This window comes from Oncorhynchus masou, chromosome 24 (assembly GCF_036934945.1).
Source record: "Oncorhynchus masou masou isolate Uvic2021 chromosome 24, UVic_Omas_1.1, whole genome shotgun sequence".
Taxonomy (NCBI): Eukaryota; Metazoa; Chordata; class Actinopteri; order Salmoniformes; family Salmonidae; genus Oncorhynchus; species Oncorhynchus masou.
In genome coordinates, this window is record NC_088235.1 from 30,744,143 (window position 1) to 30,764,142 (window position 20,000).

The 20,000-nt window shown below is 42.0% G+C and overlaps 1 protein-coding gene across 3 annotated transcripts in view; it reads left to right on the forward strand.

Annotated features, from left to right (window-relative positions):
* Positions 1–20,000, forward strand: part of macrod2 (mono-ADP ribosylhydrolase 2) — a 1,245,161-nt gene that overhangs the window by 844,865 nt on the left and 380,296 nt on the right. For all 3 annotated transcript variants that reach the window (XM_064933636.1, XM_064933637.1, XM_064933635.1), the window contains exon 6: positions 16,429–16,550. In XM_064933636.1, the coding sequence (XP_064789708.1) occupies positions 16,429–16,550 (122 nt within the window). The remainder of the gene's footprint in view (positions 1–16,428; positions 16,551–20,000) is intronic.

Here is a 20,000-nt window from a genome sequence, read left to right on the forward strand (position 1 = left end):
AGTGCCAGAGCTAATCAATAGATATTCACATTCACTGACACACTTCAGCTATCTTAGGTGACAGCACACACATACAGTTGAAGTAGGAAGTTTACATACACCTTAGCCAAATACATTTCAACTCAGTTTAATCCTAGTAAAAATTCCCTGTCTTAGGTCAGTTAGGATCACCACTTTATTTTTAAAATGTGAAAAGTCAGAATAATAGTAGAGAGAATGATTTCAGCTTTTATTTCTTTCATCACATTCCCAGTGGGTCAGAAGTACCAGCACGTGCTTCAGTAGGTTATCTCAAGGCAAACGAGCCACATACCGTACTGTAGGCGAAAAGCAGGCACAAATGCATTATAAAAAAAAAACTTAAAGTCAATTTAACAGAGCTATAGATAGTGCCTTAAGAGCATATTAGCATTGGAATGAGACACTCATGGCTCATCCATCCACTGATCTAATTATTCACAGGAACACAGCAGCCTGAGGACTGTGCTTCCTCCTGTCACTTCTCACACAACATACAAGAGCAGATACTTATGCACTATTGTTCAGTGGAAAAAAGAGACATGCTCGGAACCTTCTTACTGCAGAGGATTCTGTTCCTGGAAGGTGATACATCGTGGTCTGTAGAAATTCTAATTCTGGGGCACATAGTCTGAGAAAGTTGATATCAAACACATAATAGGACTTGAAGCACACATACAGTGCCCCAAGCGGTGTACCGAGCTCCATTGCCGGTCCACTAATGGCTGTAAACACATGTGAGCAGTCCCCAAGAGCCCAATCAAATCGGTTTGGTCACCTCGGCTTGATTCGCTCACCTCCACCTGGTTCAGGTACTCAACCATGTTAGTCCCATCCTGTTAGATCATTTTATTTTAGAATATGATGACTTATGTAAAGCATGGAGTTACACTGACAATGCCATCACACACAATTTATGTTGTATATTTTATAGCAATTTACATCAATCAACACCCAATCCCTGCTTGATGCCTACATCTTCCATTTATTTTTGTCTGGGGCTCATAGGTTCCTTTTCACAACACTAACCATATTTCCATCCAAGTGTTTCACGCAGATTAATTACACATTAAAAGTCACGACCGGGCTGATACAAACATGAAATGACGGTACAATTTTCTAAATGCCTACAGACAATTTCTTGTAAAAAATGGCGGTGGAAACTACTTTATGCGCAAATATTGATATAATAACCATCATGTCGAAGCAAACGAGGAGTCACGCGATGATATGTTGTGTGTTCCTCACTTTATGACTCGGGAAAGCATGCAGTTTATTAAGCTACAGATTAAATAAATGATGATGAACTTCACAGGGTGGTGAAAGTGCAGAGCTTGATGAGATCCTTTCTAATAAATATTAAGGGTCTTATTCTGGTGACATGATGATTGATGCTTGACTACCGTAATAATCTCATAATGTAGATTGCCTACCCCCACTGTATGTGCAAGCTGTTTGCTAGAGCGCATGTGCGAAGACCTGCGTGGGTTTTTTGTTGTTGTGACAAAACCATCAGTAGTTGAAAATGCAATGGAAACCCATTTAACTTGTATGTTTTTATTCGGTACATAGGAATTTAACTGCAAAAGGGATTTTTATGTCCACTAAGCAGTGGTGTAAAGTACTTAAGTAAAAATACTTTAAAGTACTACTTCAGTAGTTGTTTTTGTTATCTGTACTTTACTTTACTATTTATATTTTTGACAACTTTTACTTTTACTTCACTACATTCCTGAAGAAAATATTGTACTTTTTACTCCATACATTTTCCCGGACAACCAAAAGTACTCGTTACATTTTAAATGCTTAGCAGGACAGGAAAATAGTCAAATTCACGCACTTATCAAGAGAACATGTGGTCATCCCTACTGCCTTTGGCTTGGCGGACTCACTAAGCACAAATGCATCTTTTGTAAATAATGTCTGAGTGTTGGAATGTGCCCCTGGCTGTCCGTGATTTTTAAAACAAGAAAATGGTGCCATCTGCTTTGCTTAATATAAGGAATTTTAAGTGATTTATGCTTTTACTTTTACTTTTGATACTTAAGTATATTTTAGCAATTACATTTACTTTTGATACCAAATACTTTTAGACTTCTACTGGCTGACTTTCACTACTTGAGTAACTTCCTATTAAGGTATCTATACTTTTACTCAAGTATGACAATTGGGTACTTTTTCCACCACTGCCACTACGTTATCACGCACAGCTTTTTATCCATTTGCCGGTAGGAAAATATGCATATTGTTTTATGCAGATTTGAGACTATTCCCCTGACAATCTGTTCCAAATTGGATGGAAACCCAAAACAGCCCTATCTGGTGCAAACACAGAGACAGGAACAATCACCCACAAACACACAGTGAAACCCAGGCTACAGAAGTATTATTCTCAATCAGAGACAACTAATGACACCTGCCTCTGATTGAGAACCATACTAGGCCGAAACATAGAAATACCCAAATCATAGAAAAACAAACATAGACTGCCCACCCCAACTCATGCCCTGACCATACTAAATAATGACAAAACAAAGGAAATAAAGGTCAGAACATGACAACCTTCTGCTCTTGTGCCCTTGACAATGAATTTTACCCTTAAGTGCCCATGAGCTACTCCCAGGCTGTGATGTGTGTGTTGTGTGTCAGAATGGTCACTGTGACAGAATCTGTGCAAATTACCAATAAAGCAAATATGGTAAAAGACCAGACTATTTATGGTAGCTGTTCATGTAATGTATCTAGTCCCAAAGTGGCTGCAAGGTTAAAAGACGCACCTGGTGAAGTTAAGTCTTTCAAGTTTCCATTAACATTGTACTATTGTTTATCGATGACAACATGGAAGATGTAGATGCTGTTTCACACAGGATCAATTAAACTATGTGTCGTCCCCACTCCCAAAAATACATTTCACAGTTTTACTTACCCTCAAACCTTGGAATCAAAGAGGCTAGAGTCCACTCATTCAGCATATCCTTTACAAAGCTGCCCATTCATTGGCCTTGACCTCTGCATTTAAGTACAGAAATACTGAGCCTGTGTGGCTCAGTCGGTAGAGCATGGCGCTTGCAACGCCAAGCGTCGTGGGTTCGATTCCCGCTGGGACCACCCATATGTAAAAGTAGTGGCCCCAGCCGACTTGTAAGTCGCTTTGGACAAAAGCGTCTGCTAAATGGGATATATTATTATATTATATATTAAATACATTTTTAGAAACATACACCACCGTTCAAATGTTTGGGTCACTTAGAAATGTTCTTGAACATTTTTTTTGTCCATTAAAATAACATCAAATTGATCAGAAATACAGTGTAGACATTGTTAATGTTGTAAATTACTATTGTAGCTGGAAACGGCTGATTTTTAATGGAATATCTACATAGCGTACAGAGGCCCATTATCAGCAACCATCACTCCAGTGTTCCAATGGCACGTTGTGTTAGCTGATCCAAGTTTATAATTTTAAAAGGCTGATTGATCATTAGAAAACCCTTTTGCAATTATGTTAGCACAGCTGAAAACTGTTGTACTGATTGAAGAAGCACTAAAACTGTCCTTTTTTAAACTAGTTGAGTATCTGGAGCATCAGCGTTTGTGGGTTCGACTACAGGCTCAAGCCAGAAACAAAGCACTTTCTTCTGAAACTCATCAATCTATTCTTGTTCTGAGAAATGAAGGCTATTCCATGTGAGAAATTGGCAAGAAACTGAAGATCACTTACAACGCTGTGTACTACTCCCTTCACAGAACAGCGCAAACTGGTTTTAACCAGAATAGAAAGAGAAGTGGGAGGCCCCAGTGAACAACTGAACAAGAGGACAAGTACATTAGAGTGTCTAGTTTGAGAAACAGACACCTCAACTGGCAGCTTCATTAAATAGTACCAGCAAAACACCAGTCTCAACGTCAACAGTGAAGAGGTGACTCCAGGATGCGGGTCTTCTAGGCAGAGTTGCAAAGAAAAAGCCATATCTCAGACTGGCCAATAAAAATAAAATATTAAGATGGGCAAAGAACACAGACACTGGACAGAGGAACTCTGCCTAGAAGGCCAGCATCCCAGATTCGACCTCTACACTGTTGACGTTAAATGTTCAATTAAAAAAAGAACAATGACCTTATGTTGAAATAGTAAAAAACAGAAAAACCCTTGAATGAGTAGGTGTGTCCTTTTGACTGGTACTGTATGCCAGACACACACTCCACGAGCAAATCCCCTCTCCATTCACTGTACATCAATCTGATGTGCTCACCCATCCCGTTCATTTGTGTTCTCAGAAGGGATTAAACATCCCCAACTCTCCTGTAGACACACATTATATTCCGCTGAATAGACTCGAGAGAGGATAACAAAACAAGCCACTCTGATTCCCTGTATGTCTGTTTAGCAGCAGCGTGTCCCTGATGTTGTTTATTGGTTTGTGTGTGTGTGTGTTAATTCATTTATTATTGTATTAATTTGTCAGGGATTGTATGGAAAGGAGAATGCAGCACACAAATGAAATAAGAAAAATGTAGTTTAATGGAAGGTATAAAAGGTGTATGAAAGCAGACCTGCCTCTTTTACACAACAGACATTATTATGATGAAGAAAACAAGATTAATTTGCATGATGGTGAAAACACAGGATAATCATTCAGCTCTTTGCAGAGGAAATATATTCTGTAGATTTCAATCAGTGTTCTGAGTAATAGGATTGCAGGCAGAGGAGAAGAATGCGAGTAATAACCCAATACATTACTTTTATACTGCAGAATAACTTCTTCATCTTCTTTTTTTCTTCTTTCTCTTTGTCTTCTTCTTTTTCTTCTTCTTTTTCTTTCTTCTTTCTATTTTTCTTCTTATTTTTCTTTCTTTCTACTTTCTATTTTTCTTATGTTTCTTCTTTTTTCTTCTTTTTTTTTCTTCTTTCTCTTTTTCTTCTTTTTCGTCAACCTCAATTTATTGAAATTCAAGTATGTTATGTCTTATCATATTAATGCAGACTGTAAGCCAATCAGTTTGACAAATCTACTGTATTAATGAGTGGCCTCTCCGTTATGCCTCATGTTAGTGTTGTACAGGTGTTGTACAGGCACAGTAAGCAGCAGTCTGATGTTACTGACGCATTTGTTTCCTCGTGAAAAAACAGGGTAATCTTAAGGCACCGTTCAGATGTGTAATGAGAACAGATCAATAGGAGAACTGTTGACTGTGTGGCCGTGAGCAGTCTCCTCTCTCTGCATGGGTCACAGAGAGGTGACAGAGAGGCGCACACACACACACACTGTCTACGGTATTCTTGCCTTGGCAATCCCACTCATGGCTGATCAGCTCCTGTCCAGTGTTTCCATTTGACTTATCTGCTGCTATGGTCACTTAGCTTAGGGTGACATGACCAGGCACACAACTCACCTCACAAAGACCCACTGCTGATGACTATTCATCTATCTAGCCCTCCCTTCCCCACTACCCACAGGCTTATTCTGTACTGGATGCATTCATGGGAAAGCAGCATTCCAGCCAACCCTTGAAGTATAGTATAGTATACCTACAGTATTATATGCAATACCATATAATAATATAATACATCTAATGCTGTTTTGGTTGAGCTATGAAATAAAAAACCTCTGAGAAATTGAAAAACGAATTAACCTCCCAATAAACAATGCCCCTAGCATTTGACTTTGGATTTGTGATGTGTTATCAATTACTTACTAGACATCGTTTGAGGAGTTATCTATTTGTCCTTTCAACGCAGGCCCTACTCTTCCTCCCAGACGACCCCTCTCTGCTTAGAACATTTCATCAGGCCATTAGGATCTAGATACAACACCCTGGATAGTGTTTGTTATCATACCAGTAATCATCCCAACCCGCTTCCTATTAGCCCAGGAACGACTGTTGGTCTTCTATCAGCATGGTTTGTACCTTTCCCATCATGGCTCTCATGGTGTCTACCTCGCCTGCTAAGATGGAGAGCTATTTGTTTCTTGTATGAAGCCTGCAGAGGATAATTGTATGCATGTGTGTCTGTCTCTCTGTATCTCTGTTCCCTGTGACAGTAATGTAGATATACTGATCTGCAGAAATAAGCCTGTCAGTAAGGAGAATAAAGAGAGGGAGATAAAAGCGAAAGAACATTCTACAATACAAAAACATTTTTAGGATAAATCACCTGTCAAATCCCGCTTCTTTTTCACATGCATTCTCAGAGTTCTGTTTTGTTTGGGACAAGATGTATAGTGTATAATATTGTAATATGTGTAATATATTCATTGAAAAGCACAGGCCAATCATAAATAACCATCTCCTTAGCCAACAAACACAGAGAGAGAATGCAAAAAATCATTCATTTATTTTCATTCATTTATTTGTACGAGGTGCAAATAAGAACCTTTTGCCAAGACATCCTCAAGGTCAAATCATGCATAGGTAATTTATTGCATTGTGTTATTTTAGTGAGCAGACACACACACACACACACACACACCAGTTCTCATGCCCAGTGCATAGCAATTTCCCCATCAGAACCATTTCAGACATTTTTGCAAACGGGTAGTTTAGTGTGATTTCCATAATTTTCTCATAGCTCTGCTAATACGCTTTCACACAGAATCTCAAATAAGCATGGGATTTTGCTGGATTTAAAAAGGGTTGGTAATAAAATATTCTAGCTGGCTGCACTCCTCTCACAGTGTATCAGTTGTCTCACCCCGCTTCCTCTCGTAGTTCACTTCAACTTTTTATTTCAGGAGCCCTTATACAGTGTAAGTGAAGTAGCTTCTTTTATCTCGTCAGCGTCGCTAGCTTTAAATGGCTAAATGAGACGTTTCTTAAAGACAGTTATATACAGGGATGCAACGTGGCGTTCTACTAAGATGAGGCAAGTGGAATTAGAGTCTTTGAGGGCAAAGTTTGATACCTTATAAAAGATTACTTCATATGAAACAAGAGGTTTTGTGTTCGCATGATCAGATCTCCTACTAACCAAAGCTGCTGCTGGTAGAGACAGTAATGAGATAGGAGTTGTCTGAAGCATTGTGTACCTCTTTCCAGAGTAGCACACACACACTAACACACAACATACACACACAATGTACACCACAATGTGGTTTTAATGGGGTATGTTGCATGTGCTTCAGAGTTGTTTTTCATCCATAATAAATAGAAACTCAACACTACAACAGAGCAGCATGCCAATTACAGTGTTGGGCCGGCACCAATAACCAGACCACCAGTGAATTCATGAAAGTTTAAACAGTTCTTATCTCGCCAGAACCCATGTCTCCGCTCATATCCTCTACGTCTCCACTTCAGATCAATATTTATACAACACAGTTTTTTTCCTAAAAGGTGAAGGACATGTTTCTGTTTGTATCTGCACAAAGGATATTAGTGGGAAGATAGTAAACTAGTGTGAACTGAAGAGTTGCTGGTTCCAAGTAAATGAGACACTTTTCAGCTTTGAATCTATCCAGCGTGCACAGAGAACGGAGCACATTTCAAACTTTTATGTTCTGTGTACAATATTTCTATACTCTTTGAAAAAAGGGTTACAAAACCTTTTAAATCTGAAGATCCCTTTTTGGAAGACAAAGGTTATTTGTAAGTCAAAGGGTTCTACTTAGAACCTTTAACATTCTAATAACCATTTTTGAAAGACAGGATTGTTTGATGATTCTTTGGCTAGCAAGAAGGGTTCTTAGGAAGGCAAGAATGGTTCTATACAGAACCAAATATCATATTTCCCAGCATGCTCTATTGCAGGGTGATTTTCAGAATTGTTTGTTTTAATATCTCTGTTTTTGCATGTTCATTGATTGGTTGATAGATTTTATGTTACACAAAGATAAATAACATATATATTTTTCTAAACTAATCCAATCTGTTAGTTAGACTCAGTGCACCTGTTACTGGTATGGTTGTTTCAGTTTAGATTATTGAGGTAGTCTCAGTATTCAATCTTCCCTACCCTGGCAGTCATTCTGAATGCAGGTTGATTAATATATCCACTTGTTGGATATCCTAACTCAAGCTGGATTTCAATAGGAATTACATGTCACTTTGCAAGCCATCATAATGTGACTTGCAGATCTGGACTGTAAACTAGAAGTCTCCTAACACCACTGTGTCCAGATATAACTAGTGATGGGAAACCAAAGCTTTCTGAAGGATTTCACCAAATTGTGCCGGAAAACAGTTTGTTACTAGGAGCTTCATTATCTGTTCATAAGTCACATTAGTGACATCTGCTGGTCACCAATAAATAGCAGTGATTATCAGATATGCTTTTTTTCTCCACTGTTATCATCAAAACTGTGTGGCGTAGCAGCAAGTCGTTGGCTTTAGTAGCCTATAATCAGTTGGATTACCACCCAAATTTGCATCTTACATAATGCTTCCTGTTTTTCCCTTCAAGTTTACTATTTTTCAAAAACTATGGCAAACTGTTTTGCTGGTCGGCAATCAAGTTTTCAAGATACTGTGTGTAACTTTCAAAATACGGAAATCCTCCCTGTTTGATGCATTTTGCAACCTATGATGCAAAAGGCAGCATCATATACTGCAAAATACATCATACAGGGATGATTTCTGTATTTTGAAAGTTACACACAGTATCTTGAAAACTTGATTGCTGACAATACCAAAATATAGTTTTGGGGTGGAATTTTCCTTTAAGACAGTAGCTCATACTATACTAAATAAAACAAATTATTTGAACAACAGTGCAGAAAGAAAGGGTGGTTTCACAATTTTCTAGTCTGCCTTCAACAGGATTGGACCTCGTACCCTCACATTCCTGATTGCCATAGTACCATAGTTCCCTACCTCCTATAGTACGCTACCGGTCAGGTCAAACTGTTGCTACAAAACACTAACTATATTTGTAAGTACGATGTCCAATGGACGTCGTTGTTTGAAAACGGCTTATAATCGAAGAACGCACTGGAACTACGGTGAAATCAGTGGGATCTCGCATTTTGCAACACAGTTTGAAACAGCACGGGATCAAACGATGCTTCAGAGGTCATTGATGACGTTCTTCTGATAAAGGGAAACATGCATTGGCGCACTGCTTGAAAGTTAGCTGCTTAGCGATTTCAGGTAGGTTAGTGGAGTCAGTTTCCCATGACGTTAGAATGGTAGTGGTCAGGTAGGTTAGTGGAGTCAGTTTCCCATGACGTTAGAATGGTAATGGTCAGGTAGGTTAGTGGAGTCAGTTTCCCATGAAGTTAGAATGGTAATGGTCAGGTAGGTTAGTGGAGTCAGTTTCCCATGACGTTAGAATGGTAATGGTCAGGTAGGTTAGTGGAGTCAGTTTCCCATGACGTTAGAATGGTAGTGGTCAGGTAGGTTAGTGGAGTCAGTTTCCCATGAAGTTAGAATGGTAGTGGTCCGGTAGGTTAGTGGAGTCAGTTTCCCATGAAGTTAGAATGGTAGTGGTCAGGTAGGTTAGTGGAGTCAGTTTCCCATGACGTTAGAATGGTAATGTTCAGGTAGGTTAGTGGAGTCAGTTTCCCATGACGTTAGAATGGTAGTGGTCAGGTAGGTTAGTGGAGTCAGTTTCCCATGAAGTTAGAATGGTAGTGGTCAGGTAGGTTAGTGGAGTCAGTTTCCCATGAAGTTAGAATGGTAATGGTCAGGTAGGTTAGTGGAGTCAGTTTCCCATGACGTTAGAATGGTAATGGTCAGGTAGGTTAGTGGAGTCAGTTTCCCATGACGTTAGAATGGTAATGGTCAGGTAGGTTAGTGGAGTCAGTTTCCCATGAAGTTAGAATGGTAATGGTCAGGTAGGTTAGTGGAGTCAGTTTCCCATGACGTTAGAATGGTAATGGTCAGGTAGGTTAGTGGAGTCAGTTTCCCATGACGTTAGAATGGTAATGGTCAGGTAGGTTAGTGGAGTCAGTTTCCCATGACGTTAGAATGGTAATGTTCAGGTAGGTTAGTGGAGTCAGTTTCCCATGAAGTTAGAATAGTAGTGGTCAGGTAGGTTAGTGGAGTCAGTTTCCCATGAAGTTAGAATGGTAATGGTCAGGTAGGTTAGTGGAGTCAGTTTCCCATGACGTTAGAATGGTAATGGTCAGGTAGGTTAGTGGAGTCAGTTTCCCATGAAGTTAGAATGGTAGTGGTCAGGTAGGTTAGTGGAGTCAGTTTCCCATGACGTTAGAATGGTAATGGTCAGGTAGGTTAGTGGAGTCAGTTTCCCATGAAGTTAGAATGGTAGTGGTCAGGTAGGTTAGTGGAGTCAGTTTCCCATGAAGATAGAATGGTAGTGGTCAGGTAGGTTAGTGGAGTCAGTTTCCCATGACGTTAGAATGGTAATGGTCAGGTAGGTTAGTGGAGTCAGTTTCCCATGACGTTAGAATGGTAATGGTCAGGTAGGTTAGTGGAGTCAGTTTCCCATGAAGTTAGAATGGTAATGGTCAGGTAGGTTAGTGGAGTCAGTTTCCCATGACGTTAGAATGGTAGTGGTCAGGTAGGTTAGTGGAGTCAGTTTCCCATGACGTTAGAATGGTAATGGTCAGGTAGGTTAGTGGAGTCAGTTTCCCATGAAGTTAGAATGGTAATGGTCAGGTAGGTTAGTGGAGTCAGTTTCCCAATACGTTAGAATGGTAATGTTCAGGTAGGTTAGTGGAGTCAGTTTCCCATGAAGTTAGAATGGTAGTGGTCAGGTAGGTTAGTGGAGTCAGTTTCCCATGAAGATAGAATGGTAGTGGTCAGGTAGGTTAGTGGAGTCAGTTTCCCATGACGTTAGAATGGTAATGGTCAGGTAGGTTAGTGGAGTCAGTTTCCCATGAAGTTAGAATGGTAATGGTCAGGTAGGTTAGTGGAGTCAGTTTCCCATGACGTTAGAATGGTAATGGTCAGGTAGGTTAGTGGAGTCAGTTTCCCATGAAGTTAGAATGGTAATGGTCAGGTAGGTTAGTGGAGTCAGTTTCCCATGACGTTAGAATGGTAGTGGTCAGGTAGGTTACTGGAGTCAGTTTCCCATGAAGTTAGAATGGTAATGGCCAGGTAGGTTAGTGGAGTCAGTTTCCCATGACGTTAGAATGGTAATGGTCAAGTAGGTTAGTGGAGTCAGTTTCCCATGAAGTTAGAATGGTAATGGTCAGGTAGGTTAGTGGAGTCAGTTTCCCATGACGTTAGAATGGTAGTGGTCAGGTAGGTTAGTGGAGTCAGTTTCCCATGAAGTTAGAATGGTAATGGTCACGTAGGTTAGTGGAGTCAGTTTCCCATGACGTTAGAATGGTAATGGTCAGGTAGGTTAGTGGAGTCAGTTTCCCATGACGTTAGAATGGTAATGGTCAGGTAGGTTAGTGGAGTCAGTTTCCCATGACGTTAGAATGGTAATGTTCAGGTAGGTTAGTGGAGTCAGTTTCCCATGAAGTTAGAATGGTAGTGGTCAGGTAGGTTAGTGGAGTCAGTTTCCCATGACGTTAGAATGGTAATGGTCAGGTAGGTTAGTGGAGTCAGTTTCCCATGAAGTTAGAATGGTAGTGGTCAGGTAGGTTAGTGGAGTCAGTTTCCTATGACGTTAGAATGGTAATGGTCAGGTAGGTTAGTGGAGTCAGTTTCCCATGAAGTTAGAATGGTAATGGTCAGGTAGGTTAGTGGAGTCAGTTTCCCATGACGTTAGAATGGTAATGGTCAGGTAGGTTAGTGGAGTCAGTTTCCCATGAAGTTAGAATGGTAATGGTCAAGTAGGTTAGTGGAGTCAGTTTCCCATGAAGTTAGAATGGTAATGGTCAGGTAGGTTAGTGGAGTCAGTTTCCCATGACGTTAGAATGGTAGTGGTCAGGTAGGTTAGTGGAGTCAGTTTCCCATGAAGTTAGAATGGTAATGGTCAGGTAGGTTAGTGGAGTCAGTTTCCCATGACGTTAGAATGGTAATGGTCAGGTAGGTTAGTGGAGTCAGTTTCCCATGACGTTAGAATGGTAATGGTCAGGTAGGTTAGTGGAGTCAGTTTCCCATGAAGTTAGAATGGTAATGGTCAGGTAGGTTAGTGGAGTCAGTTTCCCATGAAGTTAGAATGGTAGTGGTCAGGTAGGTTAGTGGAGTCAGTTTCCCATGAAGTTAGAATGGTAATGGTCAGGTAGGTTAGTGGAGTCAGTTTCCCATGACGTTAGAATGGTAATGGTCAGGTAGGTTAGTGGAGTCAGTTTCCCATGAAGTTAGAATGGTAGTGGTCAGGTAGGTTAGTGGAGTCAGTTTCCTATGACGTTAGAATGGTAATGGTCAGGTAGGTTAGTGGAGTCAGTTTCCCATGAAGTTAGAATGGTAATGGTCAGGTAGGTTAGTGGAGTCAGTTTCCCATGACGTTAGAATGGTAATAGTCAGGTAGGTTAGTGGAGTCAGTTTCCCATGAAGTTAGAATGGTAATGGTCAAGTAGGTTAGTGGAGTCAGTTTCCCATGAAGTTAGAATGGTAATGGTCAGGTAGGTTAGTGGAGTCAGTTTCCCATGACGTTAGAATGGTAGTGGACAGGTAGGTTACTGGAGTCAGTTTCCCATGACGTTAGAATGGTAGTGGACAGGTAGGTTAGTGGAGTCAGTTTCCCATGACGTTAGAATGGTAGTGGACAGGTAGGTTAGTGGTAGCCTGGGTGCCAGCATTTTTCCTTATGACAAATCCTTAAGGATTTGGAAAATAAGCAGAAACAGACTGGCACACACACACAAACATACACACCAAGTGGCTCAGGATGAGTTGCAGTATATATATATATACTTTCTCTATATATATATATTTAACGGTGTTTAAGATTTCAGAGAACAGAAATGAGTATTTGATGTGTGATCTGTAATGAATGAGTCATGGTCATCAATCTTTAATAGCCTATAAAGTGAGATTTATGTATCTTAAACCTATTAACGCTATTCAATGAATTACAATGACTGATGTGCTCTATTCAAAAACATTGTCTCCATCCCAAAATACACCTTATTCCTTATAGAGTGCACTAATTCTCACCAAGTCCCATAGGATAGTCGTGCATTTAATACTGAATAGGGTGCCATTTGGGGCGCAGGCTGAAATATAATGACTGTGTCCTATTCAGAAACATTATTTGTGTGATGTTGTTCTAGAAACAGTCACAATGTACTAGCTAAATCACTTGATGATGTATAAGCTAGTAAATAAAATAATTTGTTGCGTGAGAATTAGATGAAAGAAAAAAGCTTTTTTCCTAGCCAGCTGTCAAATGAACGTTTTCACAGGTAAATTGAAATGCAATGTGATGAGAATGATTTCAATATCATTATGTAATGACTGAGTCTAACACATTTTAGGGTTTTAGGGAAACCCATCTCCCTCTTTATCTTCTATCTCTCTCTCCCTCCCTCATTCGTTTTCTCTCCCTGTCTCTGTCCTTCTTTCTCTCTCAATCTCCTCCAACAGTACTCTCTCTGTCATTCTCTCCCTCCGTCTGCTCCCTCTCCCTTTCTCTCTCTCCCTCCGTCTGCTCCCTCTCCCTTTCTCTCTATCCCTCCCTCTGCTCCCCCTCCCTTTCTCTCTCTCCCTCCCTCTGCTCCCCCTCCCTTTCTCTCTCTCCCTCCCTCTGCTCCCTCTCCCTTTCTCTCTCTCCCTCCCTCTGCTCCCTCTCCCTTTCTCTCTATCCCTCCCTCTGCTCCCTCTCCCTTTCTCTCTATCCCTCCCTCTGCTCCCTCTCCCTTTCTCTCTCTCCCTCCCTCTGCTCCCTCTCCCTTTCTCTCTCTCCCTCCCTCTGCTCCCTCTCCCTTTCTCTCTCTCCCTCCCTCTGCTCCCTCTCCCTTTCTCTCTCTCCCTCCCTCTGCTCCCTCTCCCTTTCTCTCTCTCCCTCCCTCTGCTCCCTCTCCCTTTCTCTCTCTCCCTCCCTCTGCTCCCTCTCCCTTTCTCTCTCTCCCTCCCTCTGCTCCCTCTCCCTTTCTCTCTCTCCCTCCCTCTGCTCCCTCTCCCTTTCTCTCTCTCCCTCCCTCTGCTCCCTCTCCCTTTCTCTCTCTCCCTCCCTCTGCTCCCTCTCCCTTTCTCTCTCTCCCTCCCTCTGCTCCCTCTCCCTTTCTCTCTCTCCCTCCCTATCTCTCTTTCTCTGTGGTGCAGACTTTGTTCAGTACAGGTAGACTGTTGTGTGTGTGCGTTGAGCGTAGGTGGGTGTGTGTGTGCATTGAGCGTTGTCGTGTGTGTGCGTCGAGCTTAGTTGCGTGTTTGCATCGAGCTTAGGTGGCTGTGTGCGTCGAGCGTAGTTGTGAGTGTGACGAGCGTAGTGTGTGTGTGTGTGTGTGTGTGTGTGTGTGTGTGTGTGTGTGTGTGTGTGTCGAGCGTAGGTGGGTGTGTGCGTCGAGCGTAGGTGTGTGTGTGCATTGAGCGTAGGTGGGTGCGTGCGTTGAACGTAGGTGGGTGCGTGCTTTGAGCATAGGTGGGTGTGTGTGTGTGTCGAAAGTAGGTGGGTGTGTGCGTCAAACATAGGTGGGTGTGTACGTCGAGCGTAGGTGGGTGTGTGTGTTTTCATTTGTTTCCCCGTTTGTCCAGCCATGCATATTCTTCTTCTGCAGTCTGGCTACAGCCCAGACTGGAGCACATGACATTGGATGATTGACAGCCACCCACATTGCTATGCACAGGCCACAGGAGCGGAGGAGAGCAAAGCCAGAGATATGAATATTTGAATAGAGAGTATGAAACTTGTAATTGATTGTCTATCTGCACTGCCATTGCATTAACTGCGTAAATGGTTGCATCCCAAATTGAACCCTATGCCCTATATTGTGCACTACTTTTGACCAGAGCCCTGTGGGGGAGCCCTATATAGGAAATAGGGTGCCATCTGGGATGAAACCACTGTATTCATTTTAGGCAAAACTCACCCATTGTCCTAATGTGAAGACACATACTCCTATCTTGTCGTATTTCCTGACAATAATATGATAGAGGAAGCATAAAGAGCAGATTTTCTAAAGAGCCTTCAGATTCAAGCAGGTGGAATCAGCTCTGTACAGAATGGAACAATGGTTGTACTTATCTCTTCAAATGTTTCACTGCAGAATTCCCACATCCTGGGCACTCGTGGGGCTAGTTCTGCTGAGTGTGAATTGCACTCGCTGTACTGATGAAATGATAGTGGAGCTAAAGTGAACTGAAGGATGCTCTGTCTGTTATAGAGGCGTCTCAGCGACAAGAGGGTTGCCGGTTCAAGTCCCATGACAGATGAGAATGTGTGGTGTGTGTATGTGTCTCTGTTAGATTGGGTTGAAATAAAAAAGTAACTTTTCTGTTTTTTGTAAAATAACAACTAACTAAAGTATTCTTCTTATGTCCTCTCTTCTGTTCCTTATCTTCTTCTGTCTGTCCTCCATACTAGTGTGCTAGCTAATATTCTTCTTCTGTCTGTCCTCCATACTAGTGTGCTAGCTAATATTATTCTTCTGTCTGTCCTCCATACTAGTGTGCTAGCTAATATTCTTCTTCTGTCTGTCCTCCATACTAGTGTGCTAGCTAATATTATTCTTCTGTCTGTCCTCCATACTAGTGTGCTAGCTAATATTATTCTTCTGTCTGTCCTCCATACTAGTGTGCTAGCTAATATTCTTCTTCTGTCTGTCCTCCATACTAGTGTGCTAGCTAATATTATTCTTCTGTCTGTCCTCCATACTAGTGTGCTAGCTAATATTCTTCTTATGTCTGTCCTCCATACTAGTGTGCTAGCTAATATGCTTCTTCTGTCTGTCCTCCATACTAGTGTGCTAGCTAATATTCGTCTTCTGTCAGTCCTCCATACTAGTGTGCTAGCTAATATTCTTCTTCTGTCTGTCCTCCATACTAGTGTGCTAGCTAATATTCTTCTTCTGTCTGTCCTCCATACTAGTGTGCAAGCTAATATTCTTCTTCTGTCTGTCCTCCATACTAGTGTGCAAGCTAATATTCTTCTTCTGTCTGTCCTCCATACTAGTGTGCTAGCTAATGTTCTTCTGATGTCTGTCCTCCATACTAGTGTGCTAGCTAATATTCTTCTTCTGTCTGTCCTCCAACTAGTGTGCTAGCTAATATTCTTCTTCTGTCTGTCCTCCATACTAGTGTGCTAGCTAATATTCCTCTGATATCTGTCCTCCATACTAGTGTGCTAGCTAATATTCTTCTTCTGTCTGTCCTCCATACTAGTGTGCTAGCTAATATTCTTCTTCTGTCTGTCCTCCATACTAGTGTGCTAGCTAATATTCTTCTTCTGTCTGTCCTCCATACTAGTGTGCTAGTTAATATTCTTCTGATGTCTGTCCTCCATACTAGTGTGCTAGCTAATATTCTTCTTCTGTCTGTCCTCCAACTAGTGTGCTAGCTAATATTCTTCTTCTGTCTGTCCTCCATACTAGTGTGCTAGTTAATATTCTTCTTCTGTCTGTCCTCCATACTATTGTGCTAGCTAATATTCCTCTTCTTTCTGCCCTCTTCTCCCAGATGTGATCCACACTGTGGGCCCTGTGGCCAGGGGACATGTGGGTGAAACTGAGACCAAGGACCTGACAGCCTGCTACCAGAACTCGCTGGAGCTGGTCAAAGGGTTCGGACTGCGCTCTGTGGTGAGTACACACTAAGGGTGTGCGATGGTAACTAAAATTAATATCACAATATTTTCCACTGATGATAACGATATAATATCACGATATACTGTGTGTATATACATATATAATACTCCAAATATATATATATATATATTTGCATTTTATGAGCCCTTCAAAGTTAATAAATGACTAAATATTGCTTGTAGCCTTATAGAAACAGAAAGGGGATATTGCACATCACGGTAAACCTGTGCAAACATGAAACATAAACAAAGGTAAAGGAGTTCAATTTAAAAAATAGTTAAGGTACTCATGATGTAATTAAAAATGTAAATTCCTGCCAAATATAAGAAGTGCAGTCTGAATTCAAGTTGTAAACCTTTTCAAACTAACTTCTTCAAGCATTAAGCAGACAGTCTGTGTGTTTCTCAGTTTAACAATTCACTGCCTCCTTCTTCACAAGTTCCATGCCAGGAACACCAGCCTATTGACAGTTTCTGGCATCAAAGTTTCCCTGTGGCATGTGACCACATTGCCCCATTGCTAAATGCTCTCACAGAGGGACAACTTGTGGCAGTGATGCATAAGTATTTCTTTGCCAGACAACTCACTTGTGGGAAGGTGGATGTGTGAACTCGCCACAACTCCAAAGGATCAGCCTGACAGCCTGATCAGACTGTAGCTGTCCAGCTATTGCTAGATGACCTGTCTCGGGGTTCTTAAGGCAGGTGCACTACTGGTTTTTTTCTTAAAGAAGCTCCTATGGGACTTACACTCACGGCCGGAGCGCTGCGCCCCTCAGCAGTCCATTGTCTTTTAGTCCAGTATCTTTCATTCTAGCAGTCCAGCGTCTTTCAGTCCAGCATCTTTCAGTCCAGCAGTCCAGTATCTTTCAGTCCAGTTATCCAGCGTCTTTCAGTCCAACAGTCCAGCATCTTTCAGTCCAGCAGTCCAGTGTCTTTAAGTCCATCAGTCCAGCATCTTTCAGTCTAGCAATCCAGTGTCTTTAAGTCCATCAGTCCAGCGTCTTTCAGGCCTGCATCTTTCAGTCTAGCAGTCCAGCATATTTCAGTTCAGCATATTTCAGTCTAGCAGTCCAGCATCTTTCAGTCCAGCAGTCCAGCGTCTTTCAGTCCAGCATCTTTCAGTCCAGCAGTCCAGCATCTTTCAGTCCAGCATCTTTCAGTCCAGCATCTTTCAGTCCAGCTGTCCAGCATCTTTCAGTCCCGCAGTCCAGCATATTTCAGTCCAGCAGTCCACCGTCCTTCAGTCCAGCAGTTCAGCGTCTTTCAGTCCAGCATCTTTCAGTCCAGCAGTCCTTCAGTCCAGCGTCCTTCAGTACAGCAGTCCAGCGTATTTCAGTCCAGCATCTTTCAGTCCAGCAGGCCAGCGTCTTTCAGTGCAGCATCTTTCAGTCCAGCAGGCCAGCATCTTTCAGTCCAGCATCTTTCAGTCCAGCATCTTTCAGTTTAGCAGTCCAGCATCTGTTAGTCCATCATCTTTCAGTCTGGCGTATTTCAGTCCAGCAGTCCAGCGTCTTTCAGTCCAGCACTCCAGCATCTTTCAGTCCAGCATCTTTCAGTTCAGCAGTCTAGCATCTTTCAGTCCAGCAGTCCAGCGTCTTTCAGTCCAGCAGTCCAGTGTATTTCAGTCTGGCGTCTTTCAGTCCGGCGTCTTTCAGTCCAACAGTCCAGCATCTTTCAGTCTGGCGTCTTTCAGTCCAGCAGTCCATCGTCTTTTAGTCCAACAGTCCAACGTCTTTCAGTCCAACAGTCCAGCGTCTTTCAGTCCAGCGGTCCAGCGTCATTCAGTCCAGTGTCTTTCGGCCTAGCAGTCCAGCGTCTTTCAGTCCAACAGTCCAGCGTCTTTAGTCCATCGTCTTTTAGTCCAGCATCTTTCAGTCCAGAAGTCCAGCTTATTTCAGTCCAACAGTCCAATGTCTTTCAGTCCAGCGGTCCAGCGTCATTCAGTCCAGTGTCTTTCGGCCTAGCAGTCCAGCGTCTTTCAGTCCAACAGTCCAGCGTCTTTAGTCCATCGTCTGTTAGTCCAACAGTCCAGCGTCTTTAGTCCATCGTCTTTTAGCCCAACAGTCCAGCGTCTTTCAGTCCAGCATCTTTCAGTCCAGCAGTCCAGCGTATTTCAGTCCAACAGTCCAATGTCTTTCAGTCCAGCGGTCCAGCGTCATTCAGTCCAGTGTCTTTCGGTCTAGCAGTCCATCGTCTTTCAGTCCAACAGTCCAGCGTCTTTAGTCCATCGTCTTTTAGCCCAACAGTCCAGCGTCTTTCAGTCCAGCATCTTTCAGTCCAGCAGTCCAACGTATTTCAGTCCAACAGTCCAGCGTCTTTCAGTCCAGCGGTCCAGCGTCATTCAGTCCAGTGTCTTTCGGTCTAGCAGTCCAGCGTCTTTCAGTCCAACAGTCCAGCGTCTTTAGTCCATCATCTTTTAGTCCAACAGTCCAGCGTCTTTCAGTCCAGCATCTTTCAGTCCAGCAGTCCAGCGTATTTCAGTCCAGCGTATTTTCTGACATATGTCAAGGTAGTTTATTTTAGTTTGTTTTCCTCCTTTAGAGATGATTTGAGGAGAAAACATTTATAAACATGAAGGAACACAAAGAAAGGGATAAATACATTCAGTGGCTGTGCCTCTGAGAACACAACCCAAAGCTAAATAATTAGTTGAAAGTTACTATTAGATGTGACCTGGACATTGATGCTAACATTTACCATCAGTTACTGTTGATCTATTGTCTTTGGCAGGTGGTTTGCTACCTTAGTTCAGGCCAGAATGTTTTCAGACACATAACCAAGTATATATTTTTTATTTCGACCTCAATGTCTTAAGGAGAAGATAAAGTCAGTGGCTGTGTGGGTTACATAACTCTACACTATTATATTGGTTTGTGGGGTTTAAAACGTTGTTTCACATTGGCTGGTTTTCAACTCCAAATTAATATGATTTAGAATTGGTTGTCTGGACTCTGACCCATTGGTATGACTGGCTTCCGGGTTAAGTGAGCGGTGTGTCAAGAAGCAGTGTGGCTTGGCAGGGTTGTGTTTCGGGATACTTATGGCTTGCCTCTCCCGAGTCCATACGGAAGTTGCAGCGAAGGGACAAGACTAACTACCAATTATATATCACAAAATTGGGGAGAAAAAAGGGTAAACACTATGTGGTTGTCAATATTGTGACTTAAATTGTATTTCAGGTCAGCATATTTTCGGACATATGTCAACGCAGAATTGTTGTGTAAACTTTGAGAAAAAACTACTCAAGGGAAATATTTGGGGAATTTAGTCATATGGAACAAACTATCGCATGGACAAAACTGAGCACCTTAGCAGGCTGTGTAGCAAATCATTTCTTGAAAAGAGGCAGGATAACACGACTCAGGACAAGACCCAGATGCAGACACAGGCGACAGACAGTTAGAATCTCAGATGTTTATTACAAATCAGGGGGCAGGCAAAT